At 40.9% G+C, this 22,137-nt stretch overlaps 2 protein-coding genes across 6 annotated transcripts in view; one reads left to right on the top strand and one right to left on the bottom strand.

Moving 5' to 3' along the window:
- Positions 1 to 10,655, top strand: part of adgrl1a (adhesion G protein-coupled receptor L1a) — a 157,321-nt gene extending 146,666 nt beyond the window's left edge. For 3 of the 5 annotated variants that reach the window (XM_082529570.1, XM_082529569.1, XM_082529568.1), the window contains 4 exons: positions 729 to 825; positions 3,484 to 3,606; positions 4,993 to 5,010; positions 5,127 to 10,655. In XM_082529570.1, coding sequence (XP_082385696.1) covers positions 729 to 825; positions 3,484 to 3,606; positions 4,993 to 5,010; positions 5,127 to 6,037 — 1,149 coding nt within the window. In that variant the 3' untranslated portion in view covers positions 6,038 to 10,655. Of the gene's footprint in view, positions 1 to 728; positions 826 to 2,617; positions 2,701 to 3,483; positions 3,607 to 4,992; positions 5,011 to 5,126 lie in introns of those variants that run through there. The other 2 variants (XM_082529571.1, XM_082529572.1) reach the window with 2 other exon arrangements.
- A 3,670-nt stretch (positions 10,656 to 14,325) lies between these two features.
- LOC309704670 (uncharacterized protein) lies at positions 14,326 to 19,273 on the bottom strand. The gene is made up of 15 exons (XM_082530010.1): positions 18,778 to 19,273; positions 18,546 to 18,622; positions 18,244 to 18,353; positions 17,235 to 17,378; positions 17,108 to 17,153; positions 16,929 to 16,991; positions 16,738 to 16,822; positions 16,538 to 16,624; positions 16,069 to 16,134; positions 15,842 to 15,922; positions 15,659 to 15,715; positions 15,513 to 15,566; positions 15,100 to 15,180; positions 14,713 to 14,797; positions 14,326 to 14,612 (listed from the first exon to the last, which is right to left on the bottom strand). The coding sequence occupies exons 2-15, from the start codon at positions 18,601 to 18,603 to the stop codon at positions 14,556 to 14,558; spliced, it is 1,074 nt and encodes a 357-aa protein (XP_082386136.1). The 5' UTR covers positions 18,604 to 18,622; positions 18,778 to 19,273; the 3' UTR covers positions 14,326 to 14,555.
- Between the last annotated feature and the right edge of the window lie 2,864 nt (positions 19,274 to 22,137).

The following is a 22,137-nucleotide window of genomic DNA, read 5'->3' on the forward strand; positions in this document are numbered from 1 at the left end:
CTCTTGAATTTAATTATTTAACTTACTTGTCAGCCCACAGCCTAAGCCAAAAGGTGCAAAAGCAACATTTAAATAATTTTTTTTTTATCAGTGCACACACGGAGCACATTTAAAGTGCGTTACATGATTTATGACGTGCAAATGATGCCCACTAATCAGTTGGCTTACTCTTATTTCTACTGTGAAAATTGAATCTTTATTTTATTTATTTTTTAAATGTTTGGCAGTTTTTCTAACCATTACTGAAAGCCGTTTGCTTGGGAGGCTTGATGACTCAGTTATAAAGATATCCTTTGTAGTCCACATGGTGTATATATAGACACAGGCATCATGCACGTCATTGGAAAATACTGTAGATGCTGGCATATGCGCAGCTGCACAGACACATACACAAACAATGGCAATTATTGCTCACAATCGGCAAACAAGCTTTTTCAAACTGTAATAACACTTCCAAACAACAATTACATCGGCTACTACAGTCATGTCTTACAAATCTCAAGCTTGTTAGCCTCCGTCACGATAACATGACAAAGCTGTGTTTCTCTTTACTCGACGCCTCAGTCTCTTTGTCTGGCGTGTTTGCCTATTGTTCTTTGCAGATTAGAGCGAGCCCCACAGTTTTGATTACAGCTGCCCCACTGAGTTACAAAGTCTACCCGCCGTGTTTCTATATTTAACTTGTTGTGTGTTTACTGCCACTCACTGCACCATGCTTCCTCTTCCAGAGTCGGATCCGCAGGATGTGGAACGACACGGTTCGGAAGCAGACGGAATCTTCTTTCATGGCGGGAGATATCAACAGCACCCCGACACTCAACCGTGGTGAGACCTCCCTCTCTATATTTCTCCCTCCATTAAATCATACTCGCTGAAATTCTCAGACACACGTAACGCACATACAGATTTACAGCATTTAACAAAGAAAATAGAGAATGGGAGTAGCGTGGACAGAGCCGTTATTCTTGGGTGTTAAATATGAACATAAAATGATATGTACATGTTCATGTCCTTAATGTGCTAAGATCAACTTTTAATGCTATTTGCCTTTTAGCTTTCCGGCAAGCTGGCAAAGAGCAGTCACCGGCAGCAACAGTTTAAACTGAATAACAAAATGTTTAAAGGCTGGTTGGTGATGGTTTGCAGTGCAGTGGCAGCTGCTTGTCAGTAAAAGCACTTAGCAGCTGCAGACCTACAGTATATTAAGCTCAGCTGCTATATTTTGTGAATATGTGTTAAGTTCGTCTAAGTGAGTTCACGATCCTGCATGAATTTCTCAGTTGAGCTAATTAAGCAGATTTATGTGTAATCAATTAAAAGGAAAAAAGAGGCGGCGAAGACACTTGACTACAACAGTTATAGATTTTTTGACTTTCCTTTGCCACGAGAAAAGGTTGTGAAGACGTTCCCAGGCAATTATTGCCGCTCAACAACCAAGAGACATTTTTTTAATTTTCTTTTTCCTCATTTTACTTTGTAAATTAGACAAAATCACAAATCACCAGCTGTGTGATGTTTTTTTTCATACACACGTGCTCCCACTTTTTGTGTTGCATTGCCAAATCTTGTATATTTGTGCTATATTCTCCTTTTAAAAATATATTTCCCACAAAATAAAAAAGAAATAGACAGAAATCTTGATATCTCTGTCCCAGTTTTCAACTCTTTTAGCTATTCCATGAGATCGATTTCATCCAGACACACATTAGTGATGCATGCAGTCCCCTCCGAACTCCAAGCAGCACACGAAGAGGGCAAGATCAAATATTTAAGACGTGAAGAAGTAAAAAAAAAACAAAAAAAAAAACAGAAGCATGCATGGAGTCACTGATTGTCTCAGCCTAAGCAACTGGTGGCGTCACTGCCGCAGCAATCAGTGACACTGAGACGATCAAGGTTGGCTCAGGTTCAAGATTGGTTTGGGGAGGGGGGTGGGGTGTTGATCATGACACAGAGGCAGTCGCTAAATCAGCCGTCACTCTCTATGCTAATTTCATCCATTTTGTTTTTAATGAACTGATTAGCGTGTGAGCGAACAGGGGGTAATTATTCTAATTGAGGAGAGTGACAGGAGCAAGGCAGGGGGTGAGGAAGAGGTGAGGTGTGCTGCGAGTGAGCTGGATGGATGAAAGGTGGATGTGTGTGTTTGTGTGTTTGGTGGGTCGCTTTCTGGGTCTTTTCTTCAAGACAGAGCAATCACCAGGCCTGGAAGAGACACACACTATGTGGATCACTCTATGGTACTCTGTCAGAGACAAACAACTCTGCTGTGAAGCCTTTATTTTCTTCACTTCTCTGAAAAGTTTGGCAGAAAGCGGAAGACAAAAGGGAGCACGGGAGACGAAAAGAGAGATGTAGAATAAGACGCTATCATGGAGGAGTAATTAAAAAGGCAGAATCTGGAGGAGAGATGCTGTGTTGTTATCACTGGCATCTCAGATCTCTTTGATTTCCCCACTTCACTTCTCTATGAACCGCAATCTCTTCCTGACAATAGTAATCGGTCCCGGAAAAAAAAGGCCTACAGTATATGCGCATACACACATAGAGCCTCCGATGATTTGCCTTGCCCTACTTTTCCTCCACACTTAAAGCGGCTTTCTTTAATTTTCTACAGGATATTCCTGTGTGGTGCACACAGACAGCTAATCCCAACTAATTTGGTGGTGTTTGGACAAAAAAAAAACTGGCACAAGGAGCTGAGAAAATGTGGTTGAACGCAGCAAAGCAAGCCAGGGAATGAAGAGAGAGGGGTTTGTGTGGCACGCCAGAAAGATGGACAGAGGAAGTGTAAGAGGAGTGGAAATGACAAATAAATAGCTGTGTGTGAGTGCATATTTTACTTTTCTAGAATTCCCTGTTCCCTTTCTGTGTGATGAACGGGTTGCAGGAGACCTGAAGGTTGCACTTTGCCTTGGACGACTCTCCGTCATGCTGTCCTATTTTTAATTTCATGGCATTTCTGTTCGAGTTGCCTCAGGCCCGAGCCATACATGGGCTTTATACAACATTCTCAGTGTGCCATTTCTTTGAATTATATTTGTCTTGTAGTGGCATTCACGTTTCAGTGTGAAATTAACTGTTTCAATGGCTGCACCCTTAGACTACATAATGGCATGCATTACTAGTCTCTCCCATCTGACTGCATTGTCAGATGGAAAAAGCGAATAGCAACGCTCTAAACAGTAACTTTCCCCTGCAATTGTATTTTTACTCAAAGGTTACAATCAGCAGGCATGAACACGGTGGAGAACACTGTGAAATGCATTACTCCATAAAGCACTGGCATAACAAAAATAGCCCCATCTGAATAAACAGTAAATATTTTGGTGATTCCAGATGTTATTAGAGTCTGGAAATGTGCATTTCAGAATGTCACACTTATTGTGTGCCATGTTTCTGTGCTTACTTTGCATGCCTTTGGGGCAAATTTATGATTATTTTTATGATGATGTTTGTACTTTAAATGTTTGTGTCTTGCAGCAACCATGGGGAACCACCTTCTGACAAACCCAGTGTTACAGACTCGCTCTGGTACCTCTCCTTACAACACTCTGCTGGCTGAAAGCTTCACCCCACCCTCACCTGGTGTCTTCAACTCTACTGGTTAGCTCCTCGTGAACACTTCACTCTGTGTGTGCAGTTTTGTTGCTGTATGTGTGCGCGTAGAGTATGTGCTCAGCTTGCTGTCCTTCTGTCTGTTACTCTGTCAGCAGTTTGGCATGGTGTATACATCCAGTGTGTGCGTGCATGTGCGTGTGTCTCTGTATTTTTTGTTTTTTTTTATCCAGACTATGTAGCTGTCAGACAGATTCACTAGGCTGAGCAGAACAGAGCCAAACAGTGCCTACAGCCTAACCAGCCATCTGGTCAGATCTTGAATCTTCATGAGAACAGCCACAAATTGATTAGAAGTTTAGCTACAGCTGTGACTGCCAAAATCTTTAGGATGGTTTTCGCTTTCCAGTCAGAAAAAGTCGGCTTAAAGCATGCTGGCTGCTGAAGGCGAACAGACAGCTTTGTGAAAATGAACAGTCCATCTGGATGTAGGTTGTTCAGGTATGTGTGTATTTATGTCCTTGCTTCTGTTTCAGAGTGGGACTCAGCCTAATAGCTGTGTTATTGCATTGCGGTGTTCTAGCCCGGCTCTTTGAATGCCAGTAGCTGCAGAATAAGACATGTCTTGTTAATTGCTCCACTATAGTACCAATATTCACTTGGTAACTGAGAAGTATTACTGTGTGTAGCTGTTTCCTGCGCACCCGCAGAGTATCAGCCTAAGTGTCTGAGGACTGAAATTTAAGGCGGCGTTTCTTTTAAATATTTTAAAGCCTCTCTGCACAATACGTCAAGGCTGATGGCCACAGGCCTGGCAGCCAAGTCATTTTTAGAAGAGAGTGGTAGAGGAGAGGGAGAGCACTTCATTAGAATGTCTAATTACCCACACCACCATCGAAGAAGAACGTTGATTAAAGTCGTACTACACATTAAATTTTAAAAATGAACACGCTTCTCACTTTTTTGTGTGACTTTTGCTTTGCTGAGATAGTGATTTGGTATGAGGGGGCGGGAGAGAAAAAAAAGCACCATTTCTTTGGTGTGTGGAAAGAAGTTCATAAAATAAACATTACTGCTACTGTACAAGCTTTTGTATGAATTATGTATGTATCCAGGTATCACTGACAATACTAAATAAATATCCAGAATATTTTTCTTGAACTTAGATGTACGGTAAATGTTGGAGGAAGGTGTCAAAAAAACGGGACTAAGTCTGCATAAATCAGAGGTAATGTGACCGCGGATGTGTTTGGGTGTTTGGCAAGAGTTGGTTGGTGTTGAGAGCGGGAGAGACAGAGAGAGGGGGAAGGGATGGAGTAACAAGGATGCTTTTTTCTGCCACCTATGTTTCCCTTTTAGAAATGTTTGAAAAACAGTTGCTTAATACTGCCTTTTATTTTATTCACCCCGCATGACTTTCTCTGCAATGCACAGGAACCTTTCGTGACCCAAGTAAGTATAATGAACTGTTTTCTTGCCTCACTAGAATTTGATTCGCAATGAAACAAAATAACAATGGTAATAATAATAATAATACGAAAACCCTTTGTCCTTTTGTTTGGATCTAGAGACTACATTATCTAAGCCCCGTGACCCGTGTGGAATGGAAACCCTGCCCTTGAACGGTAACTTCAACAACAGTTACTCCCTGCGTGGTGGCCCAGCAGGTGGAGGTGGGGGCAGCTGTGACTTCTTAAGTGGTGGGAGTGGAGAAACTCCCCCACCCATCTTTAATCCCCGCAGCTCAGAAGCTCTGGGAGGCGGAGGCGTCAGAAGAAACCTCTCTGATGCTGCGGCCTTCGAGAAAATGATCATCTCCGAACTTGTGCACAACAACTTGAGAGGTGGTGTTGGAGGAGGAAGTGGAGGAGGTGGAGGTGAAGTAGGAGACAGAGTGTATGGCACCCTGGCCAGAGGACATCCTCACGGTGGAGTTGGTCGGGGAACAGCAGCTGGGCCGGACCAATCTGCGAGTATGGACGAAGAGGAGGACTTTCTGAGAGAGGGGCGGCAGCGTACGCCACAGGATGTAGAGCTGCTGTATAAAGCTCTGGAGGAGCCCCTGCTGTTACAGCGTGCCCAGTCAGTCCTTTACCAGAGCGATCCAGAGGAGTCGGAGAGCTACACGGCTGATCTCACAGAGAGCCTGGGCCACAGTGGCCAAAGTGCTGGTGGGCAGGGAGGCAACAGAGCGCCTGATTCTCCTGCCCATGACTCCCTGTACACCAGCATCACCAACCTGCGAGACTCACCCTACCCTGACAGCAGTCCTGAGCCCCTGGAGGTGGTGCCCCGCTCAGCTCAGCCCCCGGAGGAGCTGTACTACAGCTCCGGGAGGCCTGCCCTGGGCTCTCGTGGGGCCCCAATGCAGACCTTCTACCAAGCCCCACCCCGGAGACCAAGTGGGGAGGGACACCAGGCCCAAGAGCCTGTCCACAATGAGGGTGATGGACAGATGCAGCTGGTCACCAGCCTGTGACTGGAGGTTAAAGAGGAAGTTGGGGACTAATGTGATGGCCAGAGCCTCCTCCTAGCCCATCTCTCTCTCGGGTCTCTCCACTTTCTGCTTGTTTGGTTGCCTTTCTTTGTCTTGACTTTTATTTAACTAACATATGAGCAAACAAATTGACTTTCTGGGGGATACATGGCTGACTCTGCAGATGCAGGCTTTATCTTCAACCCTCCCCAGTCTTATGGAGATGAGGGATGGGTGTTTTTCCACAGAGTGTTCATCGGCTCTGTCTAACCCCAGTCGTCCCCAGTTCTTCTGGTACCCTAAGGCCAAGTCCAGCACTCTGAATGTACCAACCCACCCCCTTTACCTTTTGGATTTTTCAAAACTTTAGAGACTTTGTTAAAGCTTTTTTTTTAAAATGTAATTTCTCTTCGAGCCTGCCTCCGGAGATGGCGATATCATTTTATATTTTATCTCATTTCCCTTTCTTACCATCCATAGGTCTTTTTCAAGTCATCATTTGATAGGAGTAGTTAGCTGTGGAGACAGGGAATATAGTACACTATTATAATCTAAAATATGTCACACAGAAAGCTCTTCATTGTTGCCAAAAATATCTTTTATTGAGCCAGAACAGAAACTAGAACATTCACAAGGCAAACTCACGCACACATATATACTTTCACCCATCTACAAGTGCTCATTACTGAACATCAAAAGTTAAAAAAAGTACCCCGTCTAAGTAAAAGGGAGCAAGAGCTTTTGTTCCAAGCAGGCAGGGGGAGCTGATTTAGGGTAACTGCCTTCATTTTTGCGTGCTGTGAATAGACAGCTCTGTACAGCGGCGGAGTGGAGGTAAAGACAGAGACTGAGGAGGCACTGCACCACCCCTCCAGAACAGGAGACCCTGCACCCTTAAGACTGGCCAATCCTCTCCACTGTTCTCTTTGGTCGTTTGCTTTAGGCATTTTGAAAAGTTAAATGACTGTCTTGCTGTTGTTTTGAACAGAGTATTCAATTTGTTGGTCTACATCCTCGAGGGGCTGCGAGTGCGGATTGGTATTGCCCCCCTCCCCTTGTACTTTGCTGTTAGAGCCTAGCCAGTTGAAGTGGACTCGATCCCTGTGCGGTGCTGTGACAAGCAAGACTGTAAATGTCACAATCGCACCGGCCGACCAATTGGTATGACCGTGTACATAGGAACAACACATGAATCTACTTTATTCCTACTATGTAAATAGAGACACCAGATGATCAAAAGCAACAAAAAGTAATAAATACTATGAGAAATGACTTCTTGTACTGCAACAAACTGACAAAAGAAAAAAATAATAAAATGTTTTGGAGTTTGTGACCTGAATGATACACTCTATCTCTCTCCCCCATTGCTTGATCTCTCACTCTCTCGCCGTTCCAGTAGTGTTTCACTAAAATTCCCTAGTGATCAAAAGGCAGTGGTAGAGAGAGAGAGATTAAGATGTGTAATAGGTTTTATTTATACAAATGAAAAATGGAACAACAAAAAAAATCCTGGCACAATTTTTATGTGATATAATCCATTACATGTTGTTAATGCTTGACCTTTGACATTCCCTGGGTGGAATTGGCAAAGGCAGCGGGAGTGGGAGGTGCGGGGCAAGCGAGATAGATGTTGTCAAATGTCATTCTGTGCCTCACAAAGCACGATAAAGCATTGTGGGTGAACGACAGCATCCATAAAGTGATTTGGTTTGTTCTTGTATTATTTGGAAGATATAACCAGATTACGTACTTTTAACAACATGGGGTTTTAGCATGTATGATAATGATTTGCATTCAGAGAATATTGCATTTTGCTGTTTCTTAAAGATAGTTTCAGCATTACTCCATAACCTAATGTGACAACTCCTTATTTTCCTGTGTGCATGTGTGTAAGTGCGAATGTATCCGGGAGCCTGGGTGTGTCTGATAAGTGTCTGGTTTGTGAGCGCGTGCGTATGTGTGTGTGCGTACACATTTGAAAGGCTATTTTTGTGACTTGACTTGAATGCACATCAGAGAAGGAGGGATACTCATCTCAGAGAGCTGCCATTACTTTTCTGCCTCAAATGGAAGTTGCTCTTACCGCTGCATTCAGGTACAAGGAGGACAGGAAAATTCAGACTGCCTCGAGAGACAAGAGGTAACACTATAGCATGAAAATGACAAGCAGGGTTGACCGATCGCGAGGAACACGTTTCCAATATGCCACCTTATGCAAGCAAAATGAGCTGTCTAGGGAGAGCCACTTGTGAGACTCCTTTCATCTGGCTGAAATCTATTTGACCTTTTAAAAGGAAGAGTTTCCTTTCCTTTACCCTTTATTTAAAAGTATTTGTTATGGTTTATTTATCAGATTATATATCTATGGAATATTTATTTACATTGATTTATTCATGGCACTCTTTAACTATTGCCCCCCAAACCTGCAGCTACAAAAGAGTGTGATGTGTGGATACGACGTGAGCAGAAAATAGATGCATCCACTGCAGTGTGACATTTGGCTAGGGCCTGAGTGTCCCACTTCTAAGAGAACCCAAAGGACAGCTTTTTAGCTAAGGCTCCTGGGGCTGAAAGCGAGCGAGAGAGGGGTTAAAGACAGATAAGGGAAGGGGATTACACGGATTTGCCGCCGTTTTTCCTTGCTATTCTGATCATTTGTGTAAGTAACATTGTATGGGACACAGATCGTGATGAGGCTCAAAGGAAAAGGTTGCGGTATCATCACTTGAGCCATAGGGGAAACATGTGCAATACTGGTCTGATGATACATGCGTCACTTGGATTTGTAGCTTCAGAGCTGTCGGTTTACAAATGAAGAGACAATATGGACATGTGTTGGGCTCTGCTGCGGCGCGGGACTTGTGGCTGAATTAGCGGTGGGGGCTCGGTATCATAGTAGCACTCACTGGTCAACTGAGGACAACTTGAATGTATTTTAACAAGCAAGACTGAAGATAAAACAATTCACTCCAGGGTGGAAGTGTTAATGGGAATCTCAAGATGGCCATCATTATCCGTATCCTCTTTGTTCTCAACACCATCATCATTATCCTGCTCTCATTGTATTTGATATAACTTGCTGATGCTGATCTCCAGTGTTCAGCTGGGACTCGCCCCAGGGGGAAACGCTGTTTAGACAGACACTCCCTTTGCGAAGAGGAATGTGCGTCACCTTGGGCCTGCTTCTCTCTCTTTTTTCTTTTTTTTTCCAGCACTACCCAGGGCCCTCCCCCCAAAACTCATCCACATTTTAATATCAATCTCAGTGGACTCCATTAGTGCAGCACTTCTTTGAGAGTGTTAATTTGTTTTGTCAAAAGCTTTGTTTATCCCAGATTAATATCTCAATAAACAGTGGAGGGCTGCACTGCTGTAAATGATGGTGATTATACAGGAGAAGGTTCGCGGCCCACGCTGTCGGATGGAGGCTCTCACAATGGGAGTTTCTTCACCATTCAAAGCCCTTCAAACCTCTGATTACAATAATAACACAGTGGGTACTAATTTATTGTTGTGAACTCACTCTCGCTCACCTCCATTCTCTTGTTTTCTGTCTAGATTTGCAAACCTTCCAAGCCAGTGGCAGGCCTGACGTGTGAGCTTTAGTGGTTATGTGGGAAGTTGTTTAAAAGGTTGGATGCCCAACCTTTGACACAGTGCTGTTTCACCCCTGCAGCTTGTGCCATTGTTCAGTCTATCATTAGACAGCGGTCCCAGCAGGACTTCAGTCTGTTCACTCACAGTTGACCCATTCACACGCAGACATTTTTGTGTGGACCATATCACACCAGGAGGGCGGTACAGAAGCGGCAGGACAGCGGTGTGTGAATTCAACAGCGCCAGAGGAGCAGAGGGTCATTGTGTCTGCAAAGACTGGCCCGTGAGGAGGACTGAGGAGGGACAGCATCAGCAGAGATGTCACAGATGTCACAAATATATAGCCATAGGCGGTGAGAGAGGGAGGGACGGCTGGTGAGAGGGGTTTGCAGTGAGGCTGTGCAGGAGCGTATCTGGAGATAAGGAGATGGATGTGCTACTTTGTTTCAGATTGCTTTCTGACGGTGGTTTGCAGACCAGAAGTTATTACTTTATGGTTTAAATTGATCAAGCTGGCATGTCAGATCTCAAGTTCATTCATAAAACAAATCTGCCTGTGATGGAAAGAAAGATGATGGGATTGTTTGAGCTAACGGATGCTTCCTTTAACAAAAAAAAATGTGAAAATGAGACCACTGCCGCATCAGCCAATTAAAGCACGATTTTTACAGTGCCTGCAAATGCACCATGATTTTCCTAAAGAGATTTTTAAAGAGCAAATATAAACAAATCATATGGTAGTACTATTTTGTTATTGATTTCTTCTTCTCCACATGACTCCTTTAAAGTAGTTACTAAGACTCTTTAGAGGTACTGGATGAACACAATAATGAACTTTTGCTCTTTAACTTTTGTGTTGAGTATGTGTCTGTGGAGCTGTGCCAGCATTTCAGGAAAGTTCTGATCTTTAATACACAGCGTGGTACCAGCAACACCCGGGGCTCCTGGACAACAAGGGTTTCTCCAAACGATTAAACATGTTGACATTATAAGGTTCAAGAATAAAACAATTGACACAGCTGGAGCAGGCTGAATCTGTCTTTTTCTTTCTTGCTTGAGGTTTGGGGGGAGTTGAACAGTTCCTACATGCACCTGTTCATGGCTGTAGTAATCTCAATCCATGATCATCCATGGGACAGGCCAAAAAATTCAGCCCCATGTGGTGTCTGTCACCAGATGTATAATATCTGGCTTCAGTGGTTATGGATGGGATATCCTGATGATCATCTGAGAGCTGTATTAATTAGCTCAGTACAATGGAACTTGGTCAGTATTACACATACCTGAAATGCTTAACATTAAGGAGGTAAATCATTGGGTGCTAGTGGTTATTACATAGCAAGCTATATGGCAGCGTGAGCACTGACATTGTGCCATGTGGGGTTCTACATATAGCACCATATCTAGAGCTTTCTGTGATTTTTCTATGAAATGGATAATTTAATATGTACTGCTGAGACATTTGTAAACTGAGGTAAATATAACACTTTGGTTTTCTTTTAGGAATCATGTTCATTTGTCTTATTTGATTTTTGTTTTCTCACACTCATTGCTTTGATAGCTGTTTGGGCCAAAGGGGATGATTTTCTGTGAGTGTTTCCATCATTGCAGGTCAAAGCGACCTTGTATCAGCACATATTAATAAAAAAACTATTTAAAATATACACTGTTCATGCTTGAAGGTTTCTTGGGGAATGTCTTGAAGGAGCTGTACTGTGGTGCACACTTGTGTGTATGTGGTTGTGCACTGATGCACAGCATAATTGCTTCTGTACTTGTGTATGTTCCAGCGTGCTAAAAGAGGTAACCAGCAGAGAGAAATTGTTATTAATCTTCCGCTTTTCTATATGCATATAAACTTCAATATATGGTTCAAACTGAAAATGAAAAGATGTCTTTAAGCACTAATACAGTGGCTATGTTTTATTCATGGGCTATCTTGCAGGTTGCAACAATATTGTGCTGTTCATTTGAGAACCAGAGGAAGCAGGGGATTGAAGCCAGGCAACCCAGCCCCTTCCTGAGTCAGCCCCTTCCTGAGTCAGCTCCCCTTTGAACCACACAGTATGTGCACACCATTAGACCTGGTGGCTGGCATGATGATTTTGTCAAATGCTGCTGTGTCCAAAGCATATTTGTGAATGATCAAAGACATGCAGAAAGAAGCAAGCTGTCAGTTTAAGAGGCAAAACTCCGACTCCTGGTGTTTGGACAGCTGCTAATAAAGGTCCTGAGGACTGATCCTATATTTGTCTGCAGAGAGCAAGGCTTTGTTGCACTACAGTAACCCCGAGTGAGTATTACCAGACTCCAGTGGTGCTTTAAACCATTTCATACGTATGTGTATGTACATGCAGACCAGTGGGCATACTTGCTCTGCTAGAGCCGGCTTTACAAAGCATCAGTCAAGGTTAATTAATCATACAGTGTGGTGTGATCCCTGATGTAATCATTTAATAACTGCAGTGTGAGTATAGATTACTGACTTTTGAACGCAACACCGTTTGCTGGCAGCAGTCAAGTAAGCCACAGCAGCACACAACATTAGACAGCCTTTAGCACACTCCAGAGCCAACTACACATTGTGATCAGCTACATCTGTCAGGTATGACACACTTAAGTGTCTGGGTTATTGCAGCCCATTTACTGCAGCTTCTCTTAAGCCCACTTATCCCCAATGTGTGATCAGTGTTCAGCTCCTACTGAGCTTTGTTTCCTGACTGGTCATAATCCTTTTCACAGTGAAGACCCATTGGTGAGTAATATCGAATGATTATGTGCATCCATCCATAATTATAACATATCTGCAACTTTACCTTGGCCGTTACAGTATGATGTAAGAAAAAAAGGTATGTCGTACATGTATGATGACCCACCCCCAACCAGTCCACCCATCTGCCCAGCCCCTACCTCGCTCCTGTCCTTTCAGTGAAACTCCCTGAGAGGGGGACGCTCTAAAGCCTTGACCATTCAATCACCCTCTTTTCACTGTTGCTACAGTAACACTTTCACACACTAACATATCAAACACGAGCAACAAAGCCTCTAACCCTAGCCACATTCACTTCCTGGCACTCAGTCTGTCTGAAAGGTAAAAAGAGGCTTTTTCAAGGTCATTGCACATTTAGAGAAGCTTAAAATAGAGTCCGATATTGACAAAACAAGACTCACAGCAGCTGTCAGCAGATCCCGGGAGATAGAGAAAAGAGATGTATTAAGTTCAGTCTGAACTGCTCTGTGTTCATGCGTTAGTGTAATTACTACCATACATCAAGCCACAGGGGCAACCAGTTGTTTAAGTGCTGTAACATACAGTATATAACACTTAAATTATCAAGTGAAGTGCAGCGTGTTTAATATCCCAGTAGTGGTTCATTACAAATCAGAGCACTATGTTAGAAAACAGTGTTCAGTCCAAAAAACCCACAATGACTGCACTGCCACAGCACTGTGACGGAGGCTTGATCTATTGAAGAGCATGTTTAGCTCCACCCACAGTTACGGATCATAGAAAGGTCATACGTCTAAATATATTTTGATGGTGATGGAAGTTAGAGCAATCTGAAATACACAAGCATTAACTGTGTTGCCATTACTCAACAAAAGTAATATAACTTGTAAATTGCTACCGTTACCCCAGTGGCACAGGACTTGTGACTATTTACTGCCCCCTTGTGGTTTAATGCTGAAAAGTGTTGCTTTGAATAGGAAACCAGGAAAAAACACTCAATGAAACAGTCAAATCCAAGTTAGAATTTATTTCAAACTTGAAGGACAAGAAAAAAATTTTTTTTACATGAATGTTAAGGCAATTATCACACTTAAACTAACCTATGCAAAAATGACAATAGTTTTTCCAAAAAAGGGAAGAAACTTATAATTTCTGATTAAAATGTGCAGGGAATTAACTAATGCAAAATAAGCTATTATTCAGAATTTGGGAATAGATGCATGCAATGATAGTAGAGGAAAGGAAAGCTAACTAATATAAACTCAAAAAAAGAATATATATAGAGAGAAAGACACAGCGCAGGCTATGCATTATGATAATTATCATAATAAAGCCACTAATTATAATCATTTATAATATAATATCATTTAATTTTTGGTGGGGTTATACATATTTATATGCACTTTAACAGTATACTTGTATTATACCATTATATATCATGTTATTACTTATTTATTATATAGATAATGTTAACATAGTGTTGTGCCACTGTTGTATATGTGGTATGTTTTCTAGCATCTTGGTCCACCCATCCTTTGGTCAAGTCAAGCTGTTAAAATAACAAGTAAGAAATCTCCCACTGTGCAGTATTTTAAATTAATCTACTGCCTTCTATTTTATTCATCAAGCCATAATGTAATTGTTACTTTACTTTTACCAGTTTGTGCCAGTTACTGCAATTATCTGGCAAATAATTATTGCTCGTCAGAAAAGAACGACCCTAATGAATATTATCTGATCGGCTGTGTTGAATTATTGCCTAAATTTGTTTATGCAAATGAAAAAAGATATGCACATTAAATACTTTTAGATGTGATGTAATCACATAACACAGTGAGATCATATATATATATATATATATATATATATATATATATATATATATATATATATATATATATATATATATATATATATAATTTTTAATTTATTTATATTAGTTATTTTTAACTAATATTCAGCTAAAAATATATTGCAAGTTTGTACTTTGCAAAAAATATTGTAGGTTGACAGTAATCATTTAAACAAAATGCTGGACTTGATCCCAAAGGTAATGCAAGCAAACATACATATAGTGTGACAATGTCTTATAATAATTATTATTAAAATAATATATGCATTATTATTATTATTATTATTATTATTATTATTATTACTATTCTTATCATCATTATTATTATATTGTTGTTGTTGCTATTGGTTACTTCCTGTTCCTACTTCTTGTATTTCTTGTGACTCCACGTCAGTGTTCTGCAACAAAAAAAGAAAAGAAAAAAAACATCTCTTAAGAACAACAAAACAAAGAGAGGATATAATAAAAAAAAAAGTACAAAGGAATCTTCCTCCTCACCGGTACAGCTGAGCACCTGCTGACTCCGTCTCGGTCAAAGCCAGCCTTGTTCGCCAATGTTCCGGCTTCACCTGTCATGTCAAAACTGGAAGTGTTGGAGACAGAAAGAGAAGGAATAAAGACGTGAACCTCTTCCCAGTTACAGCACAGCTCACTTTCTGAGTGGGTGTCAGACAAGCTCTGATGTTCAGTCTGGCCTTTTGACATTTGGGATGTGTAGGCAGAGACCTGTTAGTAAAGTTAGTCCCGACAGTGGAACATATAGCAGCAATAGGCCAAATTAAACAAGGTATGAAGGAGACTGGAAATTGGAAAATCACACAGATTTCTTCTCAGTCATAGTTACTATGTGAGAGCTCAGTGGCAGCGCAAGCAAGCAAGTCTCACCGTTTACTGGTTAGCAGTGGTTGTCCTTCAGTCTCATCATGTTCTGCACGATTACCAGCAGCACCTCCAGTGTCCAGTTCGCTGAAGATGAAGAAGCATTCACAGCCATTATCAAATGGGCGTGATAAACCCTCAGGGTAAGCTACTCAATTCTCTATAAAGTGGTGCATGTGTACGCATAAATGTTGCAAAACTGTCTGTTTTTTCATCTTTATTGCCGTTGGTTACATCGTTTTATAAACGCATGATGGCATGCAGTTTAAATGTATGCTGGTTATTATTTTTGTATGTTACTAACACCTTTGATCATCATAACATGCAAACAGCCTGAACCGAAGCTATTACAATCTCTTAAGATCTAAAACAAGAAACAAAAATGTGTTCTGCTTTGATTTAAATCATCACAGACTTACCTAATGTTTTGTCCTTTGTCGCTATTCACCCCTCCTGGTTCTTTCTTGAAGTTCCTGAAGGAGATAGGGGTTATGTAATAGTACACACTGAAGGGAAACATAAAAATATGATAGAAACTTGCACCCAACCAGAGACAAAAGTGTACCTGTTCATAGAGCGGTGATGAGAGATTCTGCTAACATTGTGGGTACTGATGTCTCCACTGCAAAACAAATAATAGATAAGGATGCCACAAGAAAAAACAGCATTTACTTGACATAAACCTCAAGAACAAAATAGGCTCTAGGCACAATAACAAAAAAAACCAAAACCCAATTCTCATTCTCACTTTTTAGTTAGCTGAATTCTCTCTGTGCTCAAGTTGCGGTCCACGCTGGGGGATTGAGGAGTATTGACATCAGCCTCAGTGCTATGCAGACAAAGGTAGCTTTTAGCACATTAGAGTCTAGACTTCACATTGTTATAAGAAAGCACAGACACAGACAGTGTCTGGACTGAAAGATTAAAAAGAAGGTTATAGTGGATAAAGTTTTAATGCTAAAGTGTCAGGCTAACCTTTGAACAACTACACATTCAAGTGCAGTGCCTTGCTCATTATCTATACGCTGTCCAGGGGGAGCTCTGCAGAAGAGAAGAATGGCAAAGAATAAATAACAAAGTATCAAAGAACAATAAAAATACAAAACAGAAGCAATAATTAGAGCCTGATAGAAATTCATTGTCACCAAGCTGTGGTAAAACGTCACTTCCTTCATCGGGTCTTAAAAGAAGCATTTTCTAAATTAACACCGGTGACATCAACGGGCATCCAGTTTAAATGAGTTTATTTAACATTAAGTGTTAAACAAAGTACAATGATTATTGTCAATGATGTGGCCCTTTTTAACTTTTAATATTCATTCATTTTTATATGTTAAGTTGGAGGCACTGAAGGGGATTTAACTACCTGTAACACAAATACATTCACATACTTTCTGGTAAGCAGGTAAGCTGAAACATGCAGTATGTTAAAAGTAAGACAGACCTAGTTTCTTGTCCCTCTCCTGTCTTTTGGAGGCAAGTCAGTAGGTACATTATAAACCCAGAAACACTGGCTTCACTGTGCTGCTGCCTGAACAAAAAGAAGCATAAAAAAGTTATTAATCTTTGCAAAACATTATATAAGTTAATCTGTAACATGGCAATAATAATTTGATTTTTTCAGGCCAAGGCCATAGAACTCACTCCAGATGTGCTTTCCAGTTGTGGAGAAGAAGACCAATCCCAATTATGATTATGATTATCCCTAGAATGGCTGGCAAAATGTAATCTGTATTAACACAAAACACTTGAGTTATAATTCATTCACATCCATTTATAGTACTAACAACAGCTATGCAATAAAGCAATAAAATGAGCACACGGGATCCACTCACAGATGAGGGTCGGCAACGCCTGTGACTCGTTGGGATCGGTCTTAATTGGAGCTGTGACATCAGCTTAAGAAAAGGAGATGATTGATTTGTGCAGTATATTATGTAAACATGAGGCATATTTTTTTTTAAATTTGAAAACATTTATTAATGTATTCTAGTATAAAAATAGGTTGCCTTACCGATAATTTTGAAATAGGTGCAGTGTTCTTTGACAAAAGGCTTTCCCTAAAAAGAAACAGAGGAACGAGTTAACATTTTAGATTTACCCCTAAACAGGACTTTCTCTGATTTAATTCATACAAGTACCTTCCTCAATCCATCAGGAACTATGCTTTGAATTGTGATGTCTCTGCACTTCACTGTCGTCACTGAGTTGTTGTCCATGTGTACAACTTCAGATGACAACCTAATGGAGGGTGGATTCCGCAGTTCAGCGTGGCCAATACTTGTCTGTTGGGAAAAGAAAAAGAAATAAACGTCAAAGGTGGAAAGTAACAAAGTACAAATACTTTGCAACAAAGTAACAAAGTACAAAATACTTATTACTTATATTATACTGTTACAATTTTCAAGTATACTTTGTGTATTCATTTTTCTGACCCCTTTTTACTTTTACTCATTACATTTTAACACAAACATCTGTACTGTCCACTCCAAACATTTTCAAAACAGGCTTGTTACTTTACGCGTAACACATTTGAGGGAAATTTTTGTTCCCCAGCACTGCACACCCACAATCATTAAACCAGTCTGATGGGAAAAAGACAATCATATTGGTGTAGCTATCACACAGGGATTTGGGGAAGACATATATGCAATTTTTGCATCATTTATAAATCTACTGGACCTTAAATTAGAAATGTTGTGATTCTTTTCTCCTCACTGCGCCACTACAAGCGATTTTAGGGTTCCCCCATCTCCCGAATCCCACTGTAATCCCCGACTATAGTCACTGTTCTGTTTATGTATGGAGGCAAAATAAAAAGAAAAAAAGTTTGCATTCACATGTACTAATATTTATTTATTTATGTATTTATTTATTATTCAAAGACCTGCGTTTATTTTCTTACTATGAGTACATTTGACACTTATATTACATATTTAACACAGATCTGTGTATTTCTACAAAACCAAATAATATCTGTACTTTTGCCCCCTCTGATGAAAGTTTCGCTGCCTTTGTACGTAAAGTAGTGGTTTACACATTCACTTCGCAAGCTTGGGGGCTCGGCAAATCAAATAGATCTACCTGTTGTGGTGTAAAAGGGAGAAGCCTAAAGTGCTTTCACTTAAAGTCTGAAAGAGGCCAACCTACCCCGTTGTCGTAGACATAAATCTTACTTCCCTCGGGAAGTGATCCATGTTTGAACGTGAATCCACCGAGGGTTTTAATGTCGGCACAAGAAGCATTTATCTGATGACATGCTGCGAGACAGTAATTAGGGAACCGTAAAGTTAATTGTATTTTAAAGTTAAGCAAGAAGAAAATGAAAAGCAAACGGAAACATTAAGTAAAGAACCAGGAAACAATGACGCAGATGTTGCGAGAAGAAAAAAAGAGTGAAAATAAGATATTGGTTATAAAGAAATACGTATTTACAATGCTGCATCACTTACCTAATGATTTCCCGGTGAAGAATAGAATTGGGAAAATCAGGCAGCTTCTAGTAAGCATTTTTCGAAGACAACCGAACCTAAAGCAGGAAGTTCGTACAAGGAAATTTGAAAGCTCAAAATCGAAAATTTAACCAAGGACAACTATTTTTAGAGTTAATCGCTGGCGGTGCCTTAAAATACACACAAAAATGTATAAAGGCCAGACGGGGCTTTTTGTATATTAGACACGTACCTTCAAAAAATCTTCTCGATCGCTTTGTGTAAAAAAAGGAAGTTCTAATCGACCGGTCGTCCACTTTTACACTTCGAACAAGACTGTAGGCCAACTTTAAACCACAGCACAAGTTGCCATCAAGTGCGAGATTTACCAAGACTCTGTCCCCACTGACTTCAAGACAAGGAAGCTCCTTCTCTGAGACAGCATGCAAAGCGGAAGTAAGGTCGCCGAGGACTAGTGAGTGTCAGAACCATAATCCAGGATGAAACAACAAAGATCTGTGAGTGTTACAGGAAGATGGCCACAACTGATCATGCGTTTAGTGAATACCTCAAACAGCAGAAACCTGAAAAATAAGGAACAGGAAGTGGAACCATCATGGGTGGACAGGCCCCTGTATTGCATCACCATTCGAGAAATCCCACGAATGGCACGAGAAAGCTGAACTGAAAGACAGCACAGACACGCCAATCATGGCAGCATAGGAACAACCTCTACAGGCCGTAATGATATATGTAGCCAGACCAGAGATAGCAACATCAAAAAGGAGGAACAAAAGGAGCTAGGGAAATACCAAGGGCTGAGAGAGAACTAGACAAGATGTGGAACATGAAAGCAACAGTGACCCCAAAATAAGAAAGTGCTCATGGTCATGGTATTGAGATTTCCAAAAAAAAACAGAGGGGGATTTGTGTTTCTAAATATATGCAGTGATTGAGGGGTCTAAGGGTCTTCTTCTGTGTCTGAGTGTAAAGTCAAACAACTTATAGTTCAGCTAAAGGTGTTAAAGCGTTTTTTTTTATGTACGTATGGTTATTTTTGAAACTTTTTAGCTCTTACTAACCTAAAGTATCTGTAGTATCTGAGTCATTATTCATTGGTGAAAGTGGTAGCATTCAGTAAATAGAAGGACATAATATCCCAGCTTGAAATTTGATCTCTTTGGGACCATATTGGAACTTATTCCAGCCCAGAAGTGACCTGAGACCCTGGGCTGAAAAACAAAAATCTAAACAAAACAAAAACAGACCAGCAAGGCAAATTGCATTACTTGGTGAAAAGGTTGTGTGCGGTTAAAAAAAGAACCTTGTAATTTATGTTGCAGATCACTTTCTTTGAAACTGTGAAATATATAGTCTCAGTGGAAGATGCACTCTCTGAGTGCCCTTCTCATTTGTAGTTTTGCACACTAAACACAAGGGGAGGCCCTAGCCATGTGGGTCAGACACACTGAACAGCCTGTCGTGAAGTGACATGAAATCACCACAGAGGGTTACTTTCATTATAAACAAAGCTGAAAAACACAAGACATCAAACATAATTGCTTACATGTTGTAAGTCAGTATGAGTTCTGTATTTTAGCAGGATGCTTTTACCATACAAACGGATACATTTGAAAAATTCGTGGCTAAAGTTATCCTAGTGTAATCTTTGGAAATTGTTAGTGGATGGAGTCCTCCCAACATATTGGAACCATGAGACAACAGAGGCCTCAAAAAGGCCCCTGTCATTTCACTTTCATGCAAACACACAGAGACACGGTGCAAAGATAAAGCAGAGGCCGCCATGGTGCAGCATGCTTCATTTGCACTGCATCTTCTCTGGTCCACCGAGAAAACACAGACTGTATTCTGTGTCACTCGATACGGGCCCCTCTCTCTTTCTCTCCCTCCAGATCTGTCATCTTCTACCATCTCCTAACCTCTCTTTCACCCTGCTCCGTTTATTACACGGCAATAATTCGCCAGCATATTCTAGCAAATTTCAAAAGCACTGTGGAGTTTTCACCTTAAACATAATTATGACATTGGCTTCAGTGTGGAAAAATCTAAAGGGACAGTGAAGATGAAGAAATTTGCTTATTAGCCAGTTTGGCGTAACTAACTAGCTTAACTCTGCATCACTCTTCATCACCTCTTGACTACATCCTTAATGAATAAAGATGACAGCATCATAGCGGGCATGAATGAAAGAGTAAATGAACTTGGCTCAGCTCCCTTTGGGGGGAAATGTGTAGAAGCGAACTTGTCCAATCATCTGATCCATTTCCCGTAAATATCAAGTGACAGTGGGAGGGGTTGGATATTCTGCTGTCCCTCTATATCCATGGAGCCTCTGCATAAACACAGCAGAGCAGAGATGACGCAGGACAGCCTGCAAACGCACACAAAGCTACAAACATGGCCATATGACACGGGTTTGCTCTTACAAACATCATGCATCTAGGTCTGACATCTCACTGAATAGATTCCAGACAGTTAAAATGGGATTTTTAGTGTGAATCAGTGAGTACAGTACTGCTGCTTGAGTCATCTGACTGCCCGTCTGAACTTTTCCCTTCTTGCTCCGTTCATAAAAGCCGTGATGAGAGATAAACAGCTTTCATCTTGCTGCATAAACTAAATACCATCTCTTCTGTTCTGTTTTACCTCTTTTTAGCAGACTGTTTTCAAGAGCAAAAGAAAAGGTGCAAATCAGCCTAATTAAAATGCAGTTTATTATTCTAGACCTCGGGTTAAAACAAAATCTGAGCACACTATGGGGTGTGTGGTGTGAATTGTGGAGTCAAAGCTGAGGCAAAGCGACATCCCAAGAATCCTGAGTAGGTCTGAAACAATAGCGCTGGCTGCTCAGTACCCCACTTGTGTTTGCATAGTTCCACAACGGTTTTAAAATACCCCCACGGTAAACCGAAACAGTATATACTATATAGACTAAGAGTAACTGCTTTTAAGACAACAGTATCATGTTCGCAATCTTACTAATTATATTAGCCAATCATAGTTTAAGATCACAGACATCTACATGGCATTTTCCATTTTCCTGGGTTTAAAAGGGAAAGCAAAGAGTCAGCAGGGGTGTATTCACATAAAATGGCAAAAAGTATCATCTCTTATTCTCAGTGCAAGACCAAAGGAGAGCAAAGTTTGGAGAACTAGCATGTTGCGCTGGGATTGCTGCAAAACTTTAGTCTGTCCATTTGGCTCAGTGTGAAGCCTGAAACCCCCACTGGGACAGGTTTGATATCACAGAAGGAAATCTGCACACTGCCAGCACACCAAACACCTCAACATCAACACATACTCCCCTACAGAGAAATATGTGCACAAATATGACATCCATCTCGTTATTTACAGTGTAGTTATGTATCACTGTGCTCTGTAATACACAAGCATGCAACGAGGTTACATAATGGCACTTCAAAAACCAACAAATGAACAATTATCTAAAGTAAATTTGCAAATCTAAACAAATATTCTTCACATGTGAAAGGAATGAAGCTGTCACTGGAATATATGACTACGCTTAATCACACGGCCTCACACAACGTTCTGCACACCCAAACCCACTTTCTACAATGTGCGCATATTAAAG

This window comes from Aulonocara stuartgranti (assembly GCF_965226115.1).
Source record: "Aulonocara stuartgranti genome assembly, chromosome: 4".
Classification (NCBI taxonomy): Eukaryota; Metazoa; Chordata; class Actinopteri; order Cichliformes; family Cichlidae; genus Aulonocara; species Aulonocara stuartgranti.

Coding starts and splice junctions, on each gene's coding strand:
- LOC309704670 (XM_082530010.1), bottom strand. CDS start 18,603: ATGCTTACTAGAAGCTGCCTGATTTTCCCAATTCTATTCTTCACCGGG. Junction 17,379..18,243: donor TTTATGTCTACGACAACGGG/GTAGGTTGGCCT, acceptor TTTTCCCAACAG/ACAAGTATTGGCCACGCTGA. Junction 14,798..15,099: donor CCACTGCTAACCAGTAAACG/GTGAGACTTGCT, acceptor CAACACTTCCAG/TTTTGACATGACAGGTGAAG.